General features: G+C 44.4%; 1 protein-coding gene across 1 annotated transcript; it reads left to right on the plus strand.

Annotated features, from left to right (window-relative positions):
* The first annotated feature begins 41 nt into the window (after positions 1 to 41).
* Positions 42 to 19,751, plus strand: TBP (TATA-box binding protein). The gene is made up of 8 exons (XM_090043642.1): positions 42 to 201; positions 1,910 to 2,149; positions 3,160 to 3,488; positions 4,619 to 4,706; positions 8,599 to 8,690; positions 12,808 to 12,975; positions 14,037 to 14,131; positions 18,610 to 19,751. Exons 2-8 carry the CDS (start codon positions 2,096 to 2,098, stop codon positions 18,687 to 18,689), a joined length of 906 nt encoding a protein of 301 aa, XP_089899768.1. The 5' UTR covers positions 42 to 201; positions 1,910 to 2,095; the 3' UTR covers positions 18,690 to 19,751.
* Positions 19,752 to 20,975: the final 1,224 nt, after the last annotated feature.

Consider the following 20,975-nt stretch of genomic DNA (forward strand, 5'->3'; position numbering starts at 1 on the left):
CGGTGTTCCCTGGCTCGGGGCGGAGCCGTGTAGGAGGCTGCTTTGCCCTCCCTCAAGATGGCCGTCGAGCGGGATTCGGGGGAAATGAAAGCTGCTACGGGCGGAACTGACGCATTTTGATCGCGCGGCGGTGTATGCTGGGGTCACCATCGGTGCTGCCGCCGACGCTGGGTCCGGGTAGCGGGCGGAGGGCCCAGAGTGGTAGGTACCGGGCTCGCTTCTATTCTCCCCTTCGCGCGCGGTGGGGGCGGAGCCTGCTGACGTTGGGCCCGCGCGGCCCTTCCCCCGCCCGCGGTGCAAGCGCGGGTTCCAGGCGGCCGTTAGCGTCTTTCCCCCCCTCCCCCTCTCGGGCGCTGCAGGGCCCTCACCTGGCCCCTCCCCCCGTGGACCTGTACGGGGAGCGGGGGGGAGCCCAGGGTAACGGTTCTGCCCCCCCCCACCCCACGCGGGACCTGCACCTCACGCACCCACGTGGGCAGACACATGCTTCACTTGTTTATAGAATAATAATGATTAAATAAGCAATTTTTTATAAATAAATGTTATTAAATCGCAAATAATAATAGTAATTATAGTAGTAAGTAAGCAGGTTTTCTGCAGGCTTCCCTGCTGATGGGAAAGAAACCTGGGAGTTTTTCCCCTCCCCGGTAAAGTGGTTGCTGTAGAGAGCCGTACCTGCCTACACTAGGGCAGCCATCGTAGAGGACAGTCTGGTTTTCTGCTCCTCTGTCCTCTTTTGATACGAAACCTGATGCCTTAATGTCCTCTATTTTTCTCTTCAAGGGACCAGACTTCTCTTTCTTGAAGAGAAAAATAGAGGACATAAAGGCATGGGGTTTCATATCAACAAAGGATAGAGGACAACCAGACTGTCCCTTATGATGGCCGCCCTAGCCTGCATGCCCCCAGCATCTGGTCTCGGAGAGGAGCGGCCTGGTTGCAGCGCGCTGGTGTGCTACTAGCAGGCAGGCAGAGCCACGCTGCACTGCGCGCGTTCAGGAGAGGGGTGCGTGTGCCGGTTGGCAAACCACTCCTTTCTTGTGGGAGTCAGCCGTGGCAGACTCTCATCCCTTCTCATCCTCATTGCCATACATTTGCGTTTCATAGACTTGCATTTTTTTAATAGGATAAAGATGATGATAATTATTACTATTATAGTAGCGTGAGAACACACAAACACCAGCAGAGCCTCCCCATGCCTGAAGAAGTGTTTGTGCCTGAAAGCTTGCAAAGAACGATCTTTCCAACTATTGGGTTGGTCTAATAAAAGAGATCACACAGTAAGTTGTAAGAAAAATTGATAAAATATTATTACAGTGATAATCCAGTATTTTACATTGTTGCTAAAGGAACACATCCTAGCATTGAAATTCACTTGAGAGAATAGTGCATTACCCAAATAACCCTGTCTGCTAATTTTTCGTAACATTTTTCAGTGCATCTTCATGGTGAAATGCCTCACCGTTTTATGTTGGCTCAGGCTGGGGAAGGAGATTGTTTTACTGGTCATTTTTTAGGTAACAGGATTTTGTTCTAAAATGACTTCCAGCTGCCTGGAACTCATGAATGCTGTAAAATTATGGTAAGACCTTAAAGATATCCAGGTTGTAATTATGGTAAGACTTTAAACAATTTAAAGCACATTTTGCTGATATATTTGGAAGTCTTTATACACAATGGTTAAGTTCTGCAATCACTTGTGTGTGCAGTCCTGCTGAAACCTATGGGTCTGTTCATGTAAGTAAAGCTACTTGTATGGACAGATTTTTAGAGGAAGGGTTGTTTCTAGGGCAGCACAGGTATGTACAAAGAAATGTGTTTAAAAATGTATTTAAGAGTCCTGTGTTGTACAGTGGCTGAATACATTTTTAAAGGTGCTGTTACCAAGAGAGTTTTCTTTCTTTTTCAGGTTTTGAATTGTGTTTTAGACTTGCAACACGCTTTTCTGGAGCTAAAGTTTTTAATAATTGTTCAGAAGTGGCTGAAAATCTAGTTGCTGGAATGCTTTAGGGGAAACAACTTCCTTATCGTGTGGAATTATTGTTCTTGAGTTACTGGAAATAATTCTGGCTTGACCAAAGAAGTAATCAGAATCATGGATCAGAATAACAGCTTGCCGCCGTATGCCCAAGGACTGGCTTCACCTCAGGTAAAAATAAGATAGTTAAAAAATGTAAGCGCAGGCTAAGTGTCTTTGCAGGAGGGATTTCAGTTTCTCGTGTAAACTAACATGAATAACTCCATTAGATGCTGACTATATAAAATGCTTACAACTACAACAGCTTAGTGTGATCTGCAGTCCAAGGAATATTTGCTTGATGGAAACTTGTTTGAAATTTTAGGCTAAAAGCAGACTGGACTACCCCTTAGCCTTTTATAGTCAAAACTTAAATGACAGTTGACTTGAATTAACTGTGATTATCCTGAGAGACAGTGTTAATTTGAATACTTCACAGTTAGTTAATGTAGCACAATGGTTTTGGCAGTAGTCTGTAAAATCTGGGGTTTGTCTGGGGTTTGCTGAGGGGGAAAATGCTCAAATCCAAATAAAACCGGTTATTTGTTTTTAGCCTTGATAGCATTTTTAAGTGTCTCAGTTTCTGATAAAATAAGTATTCCTTCAGTGTAGTCAGATATTTGCAGAACAAATCCTTAATATTTGTAAGGAAACGCATCTTATGACCCAAAATCTCACTGGCTTTTGTTTTTTCTAATTGAAGTGTATTTGAACGAGGCATTGTGGTATGCGTACACTGATACTGAATAATCCTTTCCTGGTTGGTGGAGAAGAAAAAGCATTGTCTATTTCATTGGTTCCCAAACTGACAGATTACATACCACCAATTTAAACTTAAAGTACCACAAGCAAATTTTTGTCATAAACTAATTATAATAAATCTGTTAATGCATACCACTGACAGGTTGTCTGTGTACCACTGGCAGTACCCACACCACAGATTGGGAACTGCTGTTGTGAGACTTTTTTCCTGTGAAGTAAAATGCACTTTGAGGCATATTAAGTTCTTATTGCTTGGGCGGGTGAATATGCTCAAGCAGACATGCTTGTTCCTAAACTCCTCAAACTTCCGTCTGGTTTTCCTCATAGACTAAATGTCATCTGGACTCCATCTGCTTTGTTTTTTGTACTTTCCCTTCTAGGGTGCCATGACTCCAGGAATTCCAATTTTTAGCCCTATGATGCCTTATGGCACTGGACTGACACCGCAGCCTGTACAAAGCACCAACAGTTTATCTATCCTGGAAGAACAGCAGCGGCAGCAGCAGCAACAAGCAGCACAGCAATCCACATCACAACAAGCAACACAGGGAACATCCAGTCAAACTCCACAGCTCTTCCATTCACAGACTCTTACTACAGCTCCTTTACCAGGAACCACGCCACTCTACCCCTCTCCAATGACCCCTATGACCCCAATAACTCCTGCTACCCCTGCGTCTGAAAGCTCTGGGATTGTGCCACAGCTACAGTGAGTATACTTGGCATTTTTCTAATGGCTCTTCTCACTCTTGGGCTGAGACGCTGAGTTTTGCCAGCACAGCTGCATTGTGTATGAGTCTGATCCATCTGGATGCAGATATGTTGACAAGAGGGTCTTGCCTGGCACAGGTTCGGTGGTTTAGGGGATACTCTAGGACTGGAGATGCCTGTTCTGCCTTTCTGTTTAGCCTCTCTGCCTAGGGGCTCTGCTGCCATAGCTGTACACGGCAGTCATATAATGTAGGGAGGACTTTGAATAATGTTTCTGTTAGCATAGTTGTTCTGTAGCAGAAGTAAGAATACTTGCTGATCTCTTTCAACTATATATCTAATACACCTGGGGTTGCTGAATATAATTATGTGTTTGTGGTGGCTTAGAAAGTGTATATTGTCAAATAGACACAATCTTGACTTCTTCACCACATAACCTTAGAGACTTTTGAGGATAGCTGATTGCATGCTTGAACTGTGAGAGTCTTTAAAATATTGAGTAACTACAGTTTGCTCGACATGCTTTTCCTATTTTTTTAATAAAGTGTTAACACTGCATCTACAGATTCTCTACGGTAGAAAGGGGGTAGTGAGAAACTGCTAGTCAAATATAGATGGAACTGTGCCCAATATCCTGTCTCACCTTGTCTACAAGATGAGACAAGGATTAATTTATGATCAGGAAAGAAAGATACAGAATTTAGATTAAGATTTGGAATGCCTTTATTTAGCAAGAAAATGGGGAGCTGTGATCCTTATTGTAATTTATAGGGAAGGTCTGGGAAGGGATGATTCTTGGGTACTTTGTATTAAAAAATAACATTCTTTTTGGGTGCAAATAATATAGAGACTCACTTAAATGATTCCCTTTTTTTTTTTAAAAAAAAGTCTTTATATTGTGTTGCAAAGGAACCTTTTGACCATCTTGGGGAAACAGCCTCTTTCTGTAAACTCAGAACTTTGCTACCACACTGTACCAAAATAATCCTTGCAACCCCATCACAGTCAGTGGAGCTTTCTTGTGAATGTATTTGATGCATTCTAGTAGCCACTGTAGTTTTAAAAAGAGAGAGAACTCGAGTATCCTTGATGAAATATAATATTAACCACTCTCTAACTCATCTTCAGGAATATTGTATCCACCGTGAATCTTGGTTGTAAACTTGACCTAAAAACCATCGCACTTCGTGCTAGAAATGCTGAATACAATCCCAAGGTAAGAGAAACTTGTTACCAATTCACCTGTTAGCACTCAGTTGCTAGCAAAGGGTAAAGTCTTAAGCCTAGGAGGTACCAATGCCCAGCTGGCATAGTTGTAATTGGAAAAGCCTCCTCACAGGTGCAGGCTTATACCAGCAAAAAGTATTCTTTCAGATAGGCTTTTACCATTTTGGTGGGTGAGAAGCTGTAGCCTGAAAAGCATGTTTATACTGGTATTACTGTCTGTACAAGGGCTTGTATCAGTATAGAAATAATTTATCACCTAACCAGTGTTGCGATCCCGGCAGAAGGCAAGACCTGGCCTTAGCAATTGCTTCCCATCTGCAGGTGCCCATGTCTCCAAGCTTCATCTGCAAAGGAAGCTGGGAGTCAGATGTCTTCTCTTTTTGCATTTTGGGTCTCTGTAGTCCTAAATGGAGAGAGCTGCTGCTTTTTTTTTTTTTTAGAGCCCCTTTGTGCAATTAATTGATGACACAAAAGGCTTGGTTGTGACAGTAGAACCATTTCTTTCTGCCAGCAGAGCAAAATCAGTCCTTTGAACAAAGGGGGTTCACTGGCCATCTGGCAGTTGTGGGAAGGTATGTGTAGACATGCCTGGCCCTTCTGCCAGCTGTTGCAGCTTGTTTAACAATGTGCCCCTCTAAGGTGAATTTTGTGTCCCCTAGCACAATTGATGAAGTGGAGACTCCAAGAGTTGCACAGGTGTGCATGTATTTTGGCAGCTTTCTTGTGGTGGCTGCTGCATACACATAGGATGGTAGAGCCCTGTCCATTGCTCTGTGGATGGGCACCCCAATGGGAGGATCTTGGCTACACAGTTTTTGGGGGATGGGCAATTACTCCTGGGCTTTTCCTGTAGCTTGCTCCTTTGGCCTTTTAGCTAGGGGCAAGTGAGACTAGAAGACATCTAAACTTCAAGGTCTCTGGGCTTGTGGGTTACATATAGGATGCATGCTATGGATTTAGGAGTATCTGAAGCCCCAGGATGAATAGTCTGGGAGAGTAGATACTTGCCAGTGGTAGTGCTGCACAGACTTAAACAGTTGAGCTCTGCTCAGTCAATAGTATTCAGAACTGATTTGGCCAGAGATACAAAAGTTAAAAAAAAAAAAAGTACACAGGAGGACAAGATGCCTGTACCAGAGAGCTTGTCTTCACTGAGGATGGACTGATGGTAACATGTTTTAGATAATTGTATATGGAACACCCTAGTGGTGTTTTGTCTTTTAACAGTAGCTGGAAGGCAGTCTATTTTAGGAAGCATCTTACAATTGACTTCTCCTGGCTAAACGTGTTAAAACTTTGACTTGTCCTCTCAGCAGTATGGTTTTAATATGTTAATTCTTCTTTTTCCCCCTTCATGGGGTCATGTCTGAAGAGTTCCCAGTTGAAAGATGCACTACCTGAGTTCAGCATGTGGTAGGAAGGAGGTTGATGACTTGAGTTACAGTAGAAGACCATGAGGCAAGTTTAATTGGCACATTCTAGGGCAGGACGGTTTCCATAGTGATGGTGGAAGTTTCCTCCATCTTCCAACTGCTGGAAATGGTAGGTTGCTGTCCCTGCACTACACTAAGGATGCCCATCTTTAATAGAAGCGTAAGGTCGGAAGGGAACCCAGGGCAAATAAATGTATAAACTTGAAGCTGCGTGTTCCATCTGCTAGCTGGAAAGAAAGAAAGCTTTTTCTGTGCTCCCAGCAGAGCCTTTGAACCAGGGTGGACCACTTGGCCACCTGGAACTCTTCAGTCTGAAAAAGAGAAGGCTGAAAGGGGACTTGGTAGCAGTTTACCCACTCCATCAGGGGTGTACATCAAGGGCTTGGTGAACAACAGTTCACCAGGACACCCTTGGGGAACACCAGGAGTAATAGTCACAAACTCCTGGAAGACCATTTCAGGCTCAACATTAGGAAAAACTTCTTCACAGTTGGGGTGTCCAGACTGTGAAATAAGCTCCCTGAAGAAGTGGTGCAATCACCTATCCTGGAAATCTTCAAGGGGAAACTGGATGGTCACCTTTCTGTGGTCACCTGACCCTAGTTCTCTTTCCTGCTTGGTACAGGAGGCTGGACCCAATGATCTTCCAAGGTCCCTTCTAGCCTTACAACCTATAAAGCTATTATGAATGTTGAATGTTCTGTAACCTCTACTGCTCTGCCTTTCTTTCAGTGTTCTTGGTCCTGTAATGGTGTGAGGGTTTCTCTTATTTCAACTCCCTTCTAGTCTCCATATTTGAGCCTTCTCACTTGGTAGTTCCAGTTTCTTCCTCTGCTCCTGCTTAAATTTGATGGTACAGCAAACTGAAATCGATCTGATTTTCTTTTCTTTGGTCCATTTTTTTTGTCCACTAAGTTCTAAATATCAGTAGTGAGAGCAGATGACTATGATGATTACTATTCTGTAGGGCAGAGAAACTTTTAGCAGCAGAGACCCTAGAATGGTTCATGCACTGACTTAATAAAATGCCTTATCTTTGCAGCTGTAACAACTGAAAGTTTGCATTAAAATATTAGGTTTAGATGCTGTTGAATTGATGTTATTTACTCATTTATGCCTTAGCTAGGGTTCCCATGGATTTCTCTTTTTTAAATCCTGGCTTTAAGAAAATGACATGGTGGATTTAAATTGTAATCTAGAGCAATACAGGTGTTCACATATACATTTAAATGAAATGGCACCTAGAATTGTACTTTTTCATAAATCCAGAGACAAAAAATTAGTTTCAAAATCACATGCAAGTGAGATGCAATTGCAGCAAAAGCAAATTTGGGCAGCAACAGGAATGCTGCTTTTGAGAGAGGGAGTATGTGGCTATGTAAAGTTTGTGGTAATCTTGAATTAAGCATCAGTTTCTGTATCAATCCTTGTCTTAATCTAAGCCTGCTATAGGAACAGCTTGCTATCTCTAGCATTCAAGGCATTAAATGTTATGCATCATGCTTGCAAAGACAGGTTTAAAGGATGGAGCTAGATTTAATTGTGTGTATTATTAGTGTGTGTTTGGAGTAATACATTCAACTTCTGTTCAGTAAAACATGCCCCTCTGGTTTCTGTTTTTACCTTTTCCACAGCCAGTGTTCAGATGTTGAACTATCCTTTATAAATCTCAGTACCTTTATAAGATACAAGGAGAAAAAAAATCAGCTTAAAAAATCAAACTCCCATCTGCAAAGCTTTTGCCAAAATCTATAAGTATGACTAAAGATCAGAGAGAGAAAATCTTTTTCCTATTGTTATTTTGGTGCATTAGACAACACTCAAGTATATTGCCAAATTCAGTTTCCCTTTTGGTTGCATGGCCCTTTGCCCCATTAACAGGAGACAGGAGCATTTAAATAGGGATATGGTGATTAAAGTACAGATTTGCTGGAGAGTCAGAAGGCTCAATTCTCATTTCAGATTGCTCATAACCTGTTTTGAGATCTGAATCTCTAGAGTTGCTTACAGATTGGTGTGGGGGGAGGACGGGAACAGCGCTTTACTTTCAGCTCAGTGCACCCCTGTGCCAAGCTCAGTGCATGCCCAGACAAAGCATTGCGTCAGTTTACTTGGCTCACCCAGCATCTGTATAGCTCATGCACTTCAGCAGGGCTTTTTGGCACTTCTATCTAATAGCTGATTGAATCAACTATTAGATAAAGGTACCCAAAAGCCCTGCTAAAGCACCCAATCTGTATAGACACTGGGGAGCTGACTCAATGCCTCTTTCAGTAAAACTCGGGGGGCGGGGGGGTGTTTGTATTTTTTACATCTGTTAGGACCCTAGAAGTGTAGTACATAGAATTGAGTTGATGGTTAATACAGTTGAACATTTGCTACTGCATATACGTATGTGCAGCTATCAAGGTAGTAAGGTGACTAATAGTTTCAGTCTCTGCATTTTAGCGTTTTGCTGCTGTCATCATGAGAATAAGAGAGCCACGTACTACTGCACTTATATTCAGCTCTGGAAAAATGGTGTGCACAGGAGCTAAAAGGTATGTGTAACTATCCTATATCTGCTTCTTAATCAGCCTTTTGGTCAGGCATAAAACGAGAGTATGCAGCAGCATGGCAGCTGTGTGCAGTGCATGGGCAGGCAAGAAAAACTAGCAGGCTGAGCACTGAAAAGTAGGTATTGCTCAGGGGCAGACCTTCCCACCATTTTGCTGAGACTCAAACACTTCCAGGACTGAGGAATTCAAGCGAAGACATACAGTATATTTGTTAGGGCCCCTCTACACCTGCAAGTAAAATTACAATGGGATTTAATGCACAATCTGCAGAATCATGTCTCCACATGTGCATGGCAGGAGGTGTGATCGTGGGATCGCAAATCGGACCCTATTAAGGTTTGTTGCCCGTGTAGGAGGAGCCTGTTCCTGGGCTCCCCTTTTACTGGCAAGAAGCAAACTCCTTCTTGGTTGGGAGCCCCCTCAGCTGACCAGGCACCCCATGTGCCCCGCCCCCCTCCCCCCCCCCCCAAAGGTGGGAGACCATAGCTGGTATAATCCCACCCAGAGGGGCACACCACAATCCAGTGTCCCCACAGCTGGGAGCTCTGCTTGGCTGACGGGGCTCCCAGCTGCAGAGGCACAGGCTGCACGTGCAAATTAAAACTGGATAGAAACCAGCTCTAAAGCTATACATTTTCCAGCAGTACCTTCATAGCTGATTGGACCTTTTTAAGGCACCATAGCTAATTTGCGTATGTAGCTAGTCTAAATTAATTGCAGTTTACCAGGTAATTGCATAATATATGTAACTTGTAGAGGTCAAGTGGGTTACCAGATGTTCTGACTTCACTCTTAGTGGCTGAATGAAGGTTTTAAATTTAGTTTCCTTAAGAAATGATGCAATTTGAGAGGCAAAGATTTTTTTTGCAGGCGATCTTTTATTAGGCCAACTGCAGGGGGAGGGACTTGTACCTTCTCACTGCGGTTGACCCAATGAAAGAGATCATCCCACCCCATTAATTTGTTTGAAGCATTCTTCATATTGATTTTAAATTTTCTTGAAGGAAAGAAATCCATCTTACGTGACTTCCATGCCAACTACTGACTTGAACAATTTCGAGGCATTTAACTATGCTGCTTAGTTTTTTCATCATGTTTCAGACAAGGGAGTTGAACCTGGTCCTAACTCATCCCAGATGACTATCTTACCCACCAGTTTCTCCATGTATAAAATTACCATACTTATTTCTCACAGCTGATGAGAATTAGCCAGTGTGTACCATATTTGATGGGAAGTACTATATAAGAGCTAGTATTATATAGTGCTCATCACTGCATCTGGCTGCTCCACAGAAATTTAAAACTAAAACAAACAGATTTAGTGGATAAGAAAGGCATGCTGTTTTGTGGAAGGTAAATAATAACAACCTGGAAAGAAAGAGCTAGCAATAATGGACAAGGCTTCACAAGCAAAGTGAGCAAAGCCATTCATTAAGCACAAGCTAAATCTATTCCAGCACGGAGGAAAGGCAGCAATAAGGCACAGCAGCCCCCCTGGCTCTCCAGAGACCTAGCGGACCTACTGTGGCTAAAAAGGAAAGCCTACAAAGGATGGAGGACGGGATTCACCTCCAAGGAGGATTACTCCGCGCTGGTCCGGTCCTGCAGGGACCAAACCAGGAAAGCCAAGGCTGCAACTGAACTCCAACTAGCTTCAGGCATCAAGGACAACAAAAAGTCCTTTTTCAGATATGTGGGGAGCCGGAGGAAAAGCAAGGGCAATGTTGGACCCCTGCTAAACCAGACGGGGCAACTGACAACTGACGCCCAGGAAAAAGCCAACCTATTAAATAGGTACTTTGCGTCAGTCTTTCATCAGTCACACGGGATGCCCATGCCTGCTATGGGACAGGGAAATCTGGGTGAGGGGAATCCCCTACCCTCCATCAATGCTGACCTCGTGAAGGAACACCTTGAGAAGCTGGATACCTTCAAGTCAGCTGGCCCTGACAACCTGCACCCCAGGGTACTCAAGGAGCTGGCGAGCGTCATAGCCCAGCCCCTGGCACGGATCTTTGAAAACTCCTGGCGCTCTGGTGTAGTGCCCGAAGACTGGAAGAAGGCCAATGCAGTGCCGATCTTCAAGAAAGGGAGGAGAGTGGATCCGGCTAACTACAGGCTCATTAGCCTGACTTCTATCCTGGGGAAGATCTTAGAAAAGTTTATTAAGGAGGCCATCCTTGAGGGACTGGCCCAGGCTAACATTCTAAGGGACAGCCAGCACGGGTTTGTTGCGGGTAGGTCTTGTTTGACCAATCTCATTTCCTTCTATGACCAGGTGACCTATCACCTGGACAAGGGAGAAGAGATTGATGTCATATATCCCATGATCACCTCTTGGCCAAACTGCCCAGTTGTGGCCTTGGCTCCACCACGATCCGCTGGCTGGGAAATTGGCTTCGTGGTCGGACCCAGAGGGTTGTGATTGATGGCAGTCACTCATCATGGTGCCCTATGACCAGTGGGGTCCCTCAAGGCTCTGTCCTGGGACCCATACTGTTCAACATCTTCATTAACGATGTGGACATTGGAGTCAGGAGTGGACTGGCCAAGTTCGCCGATGACACCAAGCTTTGGGGCAAAGCATCCACACCAGAAGATAGGCGGGTGATCCAGGCTGACCTGGACAAGCTCAGCAAATGGGCAGACGAGAACCTCATGGTGTTTAACACCGATAAATGCAAGGTTCTCCACCTTGGGTGGAAAAACCTGCAGCATCCTTATAGGCTCAGCAGTGCTTCGTTGGTTAGCACTACAGAAGAAAAAGACTTGGGGGTCATCATTGACCACAAGATGAACATGAGCCTGCAATGCGATGCTGCGGCTAGTAAAGCGACCAAAATGCTGGCGTGCATCCATAGATGCTTCTCGAGCAAATCCCGGGACGTCATTCTCCCCTTGTACTCGGCCTTGGTGAGGCCGCAGCTGGAGTACTGCGTCCAGTTTTGGGCTCCACAATTCAAAAAGGATGTGGAGAAGCTTGAGAGAGTCCAGAGGAGAGCCACGCGCATGATCAGAGGTCAGGAAAACAGATCTTACGATGACAGGCTGAGAGCCATGGGACTCTTTAGCCTGGAAAAGCGCAGGCTCAGGGGTGATCTGATGGCCACCTATAAGTTTATCAGGGGTGACCACCAGGATCTGGGGGAACGTTTGTTCACCAGAGCGCCCCAAGGGATGATGAGGTCGAACGGTCACAAACTCCTGCAAGACCGTTTCAGGCTGGCCATAAGGAAGAATTTCTTTACTGTCCGAGCTCCCAAGGTCTGGAACAGTCTGCCAGCGGAGGTGGTTCAAGCACCTACATTGAACACCTTCAAGAGCAAATTGGATGCTTATCTTGCTGGGATCCTATGACCCCAGCTGACTTCCTGCCCTTTGGGCAGGGGGCTGGACTCGATGATCTCCCGAGGTCCCTTCCAGCCCTAATGTCTATGAAATCTATGAAACTTTTTTTCCTCTGGTGGAATTTTTGAAATCTCAACACAAGTTTTCTTGTTCAGCATCTCAGCCTAACTAGATACCTTTTAAATTTCCTTCCCTTCTGGAAGCTTGAGGAGGGGACAAACCCACCAGCATGTCAATAGCAAATAGCTTGCTGGTTAGGGTGGTCATTTGGGGTGGGGGAAACCGAGGCATAAGTTCCTGGTCTGATCTGGGTAAAAGGATTTGTACTTTCTCATTAAAATTAGGTTGTAATGTATCAGCATTTTCCAATAAAAGCACTTAAGATATTCCTGACCAGCCCTGAATTTTAATTGAGAAGTTTTATATTTTCCAAGCTTTGAAGACTTCAGGGGAGCATGATGGGTATGCTATCAGGGGGAGTTGGGTAGAATGACGACAGTTTGGCTCCATAAAGAGTAAAATGTGAATTGACTCTCAGGCTTCTGACAAGGCAATAAAAGAACTAAAAGCAAGTTAGCAGTTTAAGCTAGAAACCGATTCCAGCAGTTCCTAACATTGCCTATTTCAGGATGCATCTTTAACCACTCCATCTCCTTCAGGTTTTCTCTCTGATATATATTTACATTTTAATGCTGATAACTTCTGTGATATTGGCCAGAGAAAATAAAATGGCGGTTTCTTCTTCCTCCAGTGAAGAGCAATCCAGATTGGCAGCAAGAAAATATGCCAGAGTTGTGCAGAAACTGGGCTTTCCTGCAAAATTCTTGGATTTTAAGATTCAGAACATGGTGGGAAGCTGTGATGTGAAATTTCCTATCAGATTAGAGGGACTGGTACTTACACACCAACAGTTCAGCAGGTAAATAAAAGGCTTAACACTGTTCATTTCTTGCTGCCTTCTGCTCCTTGTAGAAGTATTTTGAAAGAAAGAAGTCCTCTGAACTGAGTCTTTGTGTGAATGCTTCATAATGTACAATATTGAGATGTTGGTAGGATGAGATGGGAGAGGCTTAACTTACTACGTTTCTTTTTATTTAAATTGTGTGTGGCAGCAGTAGAACCCCAGGATCTTATAAAAGATTAAAAAACAATTAACAAGCTCTCAATTGTATTCTGATGTATGTAAGATCAGTGGGTGAGATTTCAATAAAACTTGCATAAATGTTTCTTTGTTGATAGGGAGAACCCTACAGTTTTATTCCCCTTGTTCCTGTGCCTCTTGTTTGGTCAGCTTCCCCAAGATACTAATTCATCCAAACAGTCCTCCCTGCTACTGTCTTAAAAGCTTTGTGGAGCCACCTTTCACTGTACATCTGTGGTCTTACAGATGGAAGTAAATGCAAGCCAGTCTGTTAGATACCCAAACCCATGTCAGAACTTGAGATGGGTGGAATTGCCTGTCAACACGAATGTTTCTGGGGAAATTTGCAGACACAGATTATATTGTCAAATAAACAAAACAGAAAATTAGCAAGAAATATTCAGTATTGGGGAGGTTGTGGTGTGGAGAGCAGGTAAGGATACAAAGTTGGGTGTTGAATTAAATAAGTGCAGAAACCTTCACAGTCTCTCCATGTATCTGAAATAGACAAAAAACTGTTTAACTCCTGTTGACTCAGATTAAATGACACACACAAGAAATGATGACAGAGCAAACATAAGTTTAGAATTCAAGAGGCAAAAGTTAACTGATTAAACTCTAATTATTAACTTGTGGACTTTCAATTTGTAGCTAATTCCTTGTGTGTATATTTCTCATGTGTGCGACTGGTTTGAAACTATCCATTACTTGCTGTAGAAGTTATGCCAGGAAAATCTGACTTCCACTGCTAAGGATGAGAAGGATTAGCCTCATCAGTGACCCTGGTTCACTTTTTAGAATTCCATAGTGGTTGCTTGACCTTTTTGCTTTCTTTCCAGTTACGAGCCAGAGCTGTTTCCTGGCTTAATCTACAGAATGATCAAGCCAAGAATTGTCCTGCTTATTTTTGTTTCTGGAAAAGTGGTTTTAACTGGTAAGTAACCAAGATGACAGTATCTGATTCTAATAGTTCAAACTATAGAACTGGCACCTGTGTGTTTTTTAGTGCCTTGTAGACTGCTAAAGTAAAGCAAGTGACAGCATCAAATCAGGAAGGTGTATTCTGTGCTATTCATCATTGATCATCATTCCAGCAAATCTGAAACCAAAAATAGGCTATGGAGCATTTTTATGTTATGGTCCAGGTGCCTTAATGAAATGTATATGAAGTTATACCTCAGGCTTACATAAATTACACACAGATTCTCTGGCCCTCCAACCACTACCCTATGCTCCTTATCCATGTGGGCACAAATAACAGGGGTTGGAACAATCCCAGTCGTCATGAGAGATTACAGGGGTCTGGAAGTGGGGCTTGGGGTTTTGGGGACATGGGTGGTCTTTTCCTTACTCCTCCTGGTTGTGGGTCATAATCTGAGGAGGAAGAGACGTGTTGAGGTAGTCAACCAGAGACTGCGGCGCTGGTGTCATCATGCAGGCTTCGGTTTCCACAATCTCAGCCCACTCTTTGGTGAGAGAGGCAGTGGGCTGCTGGGAAGAGATGGCCTCCACCTCACTATGATGGGGAAGAGGCTTTTCTCAGCTAGACTTGCTGACCTGCACAACTGGGCTTTAAACTGAGCCCACTGGGGGATGGAGTGAGTACTGCCACTGCAAGCCCACTGGGCAGTTTTTGTAAACCCAGCAGGCTAAGGCACTCAAGGGAATCCACCCCTACCCCAGCCCCAGAGCGATCTGTAGGAAAGGCAGGGGCCCCCAGTGGGACACTTATGTGCCTGTATATCAATGCCAGGAGCGTGGGGGAACAAACAGGAGGAACTGGTCCTCCTGCTAAACCAAAAGCATTATGATTTCATAGGGATAACAGAGACCTGGTGGGACTCCACCTATGGCTATGGCCACAGGTATAGATGGCTATACCTTGTACAGGAGAGACTGTGTGGGCAAAAGGGATGGGGAGGTAGCTCTTTGTCAGGGAAAGCTACGCGTCCCTGCAAGCTGACATTGGCACCCAGGGGGGATGATTGGAAACTTTTTCTGGGTCAAAATCCATGGTGAACAAGGCACAGGGGACACAATGGTGGGGGTCTACTGCAGATCTCCTAGCCAGGGTCAAGAGCTTGATCAGGAATTTGCCAGGGAACTAGCTGAGGCTGCACGCTCCCGGTGCATGGTTGTCGTGGGAGATTTCAACTACCCTGACATCTCGTGGGAAGAGCACTGGGCCACATCTGAATGGTTGCAAAGCTTCCTCGTGTGTGGATGAGCTCTATCTGACTCAAGAAGTCCATGGACCAACAGGAGGCAAAGCGCTGCTTGACCTGGTACTGGCAACGGGGGATGACTTAATCAGCAGCCTAATGATTGAAGGGAAGCTGGGAGACAGCAACCATGGGCTGATCGCCTTCACCATCTGCCGTAAAGCAGGCAAGTCAGTCAGCAAAGCAGAAGTCCTCGACTTCAGGAAAGCTGACTTTGACAAGCTCAGGAGGCTTGTTGGCAAGGCCCTAAGAGACCACAACCCAAAGGGGAGGGGAGTTCAGGAAGAGTGGTTGCTCCTCACCGCAACAATCCTGAAAGCATAAGCAGTGTCTATCCTGTCTTGGAAGAAAGACAGCAAAAGGGCACAGCAGCCCCCTTGGCTCTATAGGGAACTAATTGACCTCCTGCATCTAAAAAGAAAGGCCTATAATGGATGGAAGGCTGGATCCACCCCAAAGGAGTACTCTGTACTGGTCAGGATCTGTAGGGAGCGAACTGGGAAAGCCAAAGCTGCGACTGAACTCCAACTGGCTACATGTATCAAGGATGATAAAAAGTCCATTTTTAGATATGTGGGGAGCTGGAGGAAAAGCAAGGGTAACACTGGACCCCTGATAAACCATATGGGGAGGCTGACAACCAATGCCCAGGAAAAAGCCAATCTGCTCAATGGGTATTTTGTGTTGGTTTTTCACCAGCCCCAAGGGACGGCCCTGCCCAATATGATATGGGACGGTCAGGGCGAGGGAAAACTGTTACCCCACATTAATGTTGACCATGTGAAGAAACACCTTGAGAACTTGGACACTTTTAAGTCAGCTGGCCCTGACAGCTTACACTCCAGGGTACTCAAGGAGCTGGCAAGCATCATAGCTCGGCCACTGGCACAGATCTTCGAGAACTCGTGGCACTCAGCGAAGGGCCTGAGGCTTGGAAGAAGGCCAGTGTGGTACCTATCTTCAAGAAAGGGAGGAAAATACATCTGGGGAACTACAGGCCCATCAGCCTGACTTCCATCCCCAGGAAGATCTTGGAGAGAAAACCATCAAAGAGACCATTCTTGACAAACTGGCTGATGGCAGCTTCTTGAGGGATAGTCAGCATAGGTTTGTTGCAGGTAGGTCTTGCCTGACCAATCTCATTTCCTTCTATGACCAGGTGACATATCACCTGGACAAAGGAGAAGAGATTGATGTCATATATCTTGACCTTAAAAAAGCTTTCGATCTGATATCCCATAATAGTCTTATAGAAAAACTGGCCAACTGTGGCCTTGGCGACATCACAGTCTGCTGGCTGGGGAATTGGCTTTGAGGGCAGACCCAGAGAGTGGTAGTTAACAGAAGTCAATCATTGTGGTGCGCTGTGACCAGTGGGGTCCCCCCCAAGGCTCTGTCCCTGGACCTATACTCTTTAACATCTTCATTAACGATGTGGACATTGGTGTCAGGAGCAGACTGGCCAAGTTGCTGATGACACCAAACTTTGGGGTAAAGCATCCACACGCAAGGACAGGATGGTGATACAGGCTGACCTTGATAGGCTCGGAAAACGGGTGGATGAAAACCTGCTGGCCTTCAACTCCAAAAAAATGCAAGGTACTCCACCTTGGGAAGAAAAACCCGCAGCAAGCTTATCTCGGCAGTGCTTCGCTGGCTAGGACCATGGCCAAAAGGGACTTGGGGATCATGATTGACCACAAGATGAATATGAGCCACCAATGTGATGTTGCAGCCAGCAAAGCGAACAAAACTATGGCTTGCATCCATAGATGCTTCTCTAGGAAATCGCAAGATGTCATCCTCCTGCTGTTCTTGGCCTTGGTGAGGCTACAGCTGGAATACTGCATCCAATTCTGGGCTGTACAATTTAAAAAGGATGTGGAGAAGCTTAAGAGAGTCCAGAGGAGAGCCATGCGCATGATCAGAGGGCAGGAAAACAGGTCTTATGATGAGAGGCTGAGCGCTATGGGACTCTTCAGCCTGGAAAACCATAGGCTTGGGGCAGCCTTGGTGGCTGCCTGTAAGTATACAGGGGGTGTACATCAGGATCTGGGGGAGTGCCTGTTCACCAGAGCCCCATGAGATAACAAGGTCAAACAGTCACAAACTCCTCCAAGAGCATTTCAGGCTGGACGTAAGGAAGAACTTCTTTACTGTCCGAGCCCCCAAGGCCTGATGCTGCCAGAGGTGATGCAAGCACCTACTCTGGACTCCTTTAAGAGTCAATTGAACGTTTATCCTGCTGGAATCTTGTGACCCCAGCTGACTTCCTGCCCCTGGGCAGGGGGCTGGACTTAATGATCTTCTGAGGTCCCTTCCAGCCCTAATGTCTATGAAATGAAATGCATGCAAAAATATAGAAATTATACCTGATGGAAAATGCTTTTAAGTGTCACTGCTTTGAGAAGCACAACAAAGTATCTCACACATGAAATGCATAGAAAAAAAACCTAAACAGTTCATCTATATTACTCCAAATAGCATATTGGCAAGAAGCAATGTTAGTAAGAAATTGGGCCACCTTACCTATGAATTTGGCAGTGGGGAGGAGGGTGGTTTGCAGTGGTGTGGACATTCCCTCCTGCGGCCCCCCCCCCTTCAGCTGACTGTGCCATAACTGCCTTTTTTTAAGTCCCCAAAAGCCAGAGCCTTTTTTTAAAGTCCCCAAAAGCATGATTTCCCCATGGCTGCCACTATCCCTGGCCACCCCAGACCCAGGGGCTCCAACCAGATTCTGCAGTTCTGGCCTCAGCAGCAGCAGCAGTGGACAAGTTCCTTCCTGTCAGCCCAGGAACCAGGCACAAGGGAAGGGAAGCTGCCTGCTGTCTCTACCCACAGCTGGCTGCATGTGCAGCCTATCTGTAGCAGCCCTACCCCCCTGTATTGCCTGTGGGTCCAGGACAGTGGAAAGGAAGTAGAGAGGAGAGAAACGAGGGGGAGGGAAATTTCTTACCTGTTTAAGACTTTAGGGGTCCCCTGTGGCATGGTCTGCTTGCTCTTGTGTGGGCAGGGAGCTGGGGTGCAGCTGCCCATGCAGTACCAGTGGCTGCTCCCACACCTTACTTTCCCAAATTTTTGGACCCATCCATGTATATATCTGGATCTAGATACATATGTCAAAATTGATAACTGAAACTGCTCGTTCTTGAGTAGAATGCATGCACTAACTTTTTTTTCTTTTTTGTAGGTGCAAAAGTCAGAGCAGAAATTTATGAAGCCTTTGAAAACATATATCCTATTTTAAAGGGATTCAGAAAGACAACGTAACAGTGTTGGCATATTTTTAAGAGAAAAGTTGAGGTACATTTGAAAAGGTATTGCATATGGCACAGCAGTGACAAGAGATAGACTTTTAATTACTGCAACACCAAGACTTGGATTCTTCTCCAGTTAGTGCCTAACTCCCTCATCCTGAAAAGGAAGCTGTGTTTTTATGGATTGTGTCTACTGGGTTACTGTGAGTTGCTTTGCTGGGCTGTTCTTGGAAAGCCCTTACAAATTTTATTTATATTCTGGCTTTTAAATAGTTTTAATGTCAGTTCTTTTATTATGAACCCATGAGTTGGTAAGTTGGTTTAAGAGATGCTTTTAACCATGTTGTTAGATATATAAACCACTTCAGTTGCTGTACATATAAGTTTTAACATTCTTACATAAACCATGATTTTATAGGCTTCAAAAATTAAGTTTTTCAAATGTTTTGGGGCTTTTTTTTTCATTTTGATACATTTTTTGTGCCAGACACATTCCCCGTTTCCAGTGTTCAGCAGGACAGACTACTTTTATTAATGAAAATGGCTAGCTGTGTATATTCCTCCTTTTTTGGGAACTAAATGTCAGATTTCTCTTATATCTCTACCTGTACAATAAACACTGTTTATAAAACCATGAGAAAAACTGTCTTAATGAACCTAAAAGGTAACACTGCTTGACCTGTGCTGCTGTTAAAGTGGTAAATGCATGCTGTAGAAAAATGTAATGTATTCAATACTTGAGTCTTTTATATGACTTTCTTAACAATCCAGTATTAAGTGGCAAATGCACTATTTTAAGTGACTTTTTTTTTTTACCCTATTTTTCTCAAAATAGTGACTTTCACTTGAACCCAGCTTACATATAAGAAATCAGGTATTTTAGGCAGTGTTAACATTTGAACTCTACTGATTTTTTGTTGGATCTGATTCTAATTTAAAAAGTGCTTATTCTCTTCTGCTTAGCTTTACTAAAGACTTGGTTATAAACTCAGTTGACATCCATGTTGCGTCTCACCTGTGATATGTAATATAACTTGTGCAAATCAAATATACATTTTTACATTGAAACTGAAAATGTGGATTGGAAATATTGACTTGTGGTGTTTCGAAAGGCATTTTGTGAAATCAGGCCTGAACTCTGACATACAGGTCCTAAGCTTACAGTTCTGCTGTTTAAACTCTTCCACTGTAGTATCTTAAGCCCTTCAAAGTAGAATTCTGTGTCCTAAATCTCAGCATACGATGGAACCAACCTTCCCCTGTCCCATGGACGAGGTGTAGTAGGTGTATACCACTCCGTAATTCTAGTGAGCATAAGCTTTTATCAAACCATCTACATCAAAATGTTTGATCCACTAATAAGCTGCCTTTTCTCTGTATTCAGGGGGTAGATTTCATGTTTCAACCCCTGCTCCCCTCCCCAGAGACTGAGGTTTTGTCAACTAGCTAGGGAAATTTAGAGCTACAGCAAACAGCTGGAGTATTACTTCTCTCTTCCACAGCCTGGTTGCTGCAACTTTTGTGTCAAAGGCACCGTGTCAGGCAATACCAATGAGCAAGGCCAGAGGGTCCCTTGAAGCAAAAGTTGCAGCAAACAGTTCCACTTGGGAACCTGTTGCAAATTAAATGAGCTGCAGACCACCTTGGCAGGAATGATCCGGGTTCAACTGTACTACTTGAAAATTAAGGTACCTACCCTGCTTGAGCTGGTCCATAGCAAACCATTTTATGAAACAGTGAAGTAGGGGTACAGCATGTAAGTGTCCTATGCAAGACTACAAAGAACATGAGCTTCACAAGGAAATGTTTTCACAGCTAGAATAAACTTGTAGTAGAAAGCTGATTCTATCATGAAACTTCTCTAAGGTTGATCTACTAGAGTGCAGCTCTACATTAAATGAACATGAGCCACCAGTGCAATGATTAGTAGAGCTAATCAAACACTGCCATCCATCTACTGAGGCATCTCAAGCAAGGATGTCATCCACCTGCTTTAGTCGGCCTTGGTGAGACTGCTGCTGGAGTTCTGCAGCCAGTTCTGGGTACCACACTTCAGGAAGAATGTGGAGAAGCTCAAGTCCTGGTCTCAAGGCCTCTGCTAATGCGCATAGCCCTCCTTTAGACTCTATGTGGAGAGGGTGAAAGACTTGGGACTGTTCAGCCTGGCACAGGCACAGAGAGGACTTGGTGGCAGTCTATATCGGGGCCTGGAGGAACATCTATTCACCAATAGGGGAGGACAAGAAATAATGAGCACAAGCTGACTGACGATCACTTCAAGCTAGACTTAAGGAAAAGC

This window comes from Crocodylus siamensis, chromosome 1 (genome assembly GCF_052110815.1).
Source record: "Crocodylus siamensis isolate JL-2025a chromosome 1, ASM5211081v1, whole genome shotgun sequence".
Lineage (NCBI taxonomy): Eukaryota > Metazoa > Chordata > Crocodylia > Crocodylidae > Crocodylus > Crocodylus siamensis.

Coding starts and splice junctions, on each gene's coding strand:
- TBP (XM_090043642.1), top strand. CDS start 2,096: ATGGATCAGAATAACAGCTTGCCGCCGTATGCCCAAGGACTGGCTTCA. Junction 2,150..3,159: donor AAGGACTGGCTTCACCTCAG/GTAAAAATAAGA, acceptor TTTCCCTTCTAG/GGTGCCATGACTCCAGGAAT. Junction 12,976..14,036: donor ACACACCAACAGTTCAGCAG/GTAAATAAAAGG, acceptor CTTTCTTTCCAG/TTACGAGCCAGAGCTGTTTC.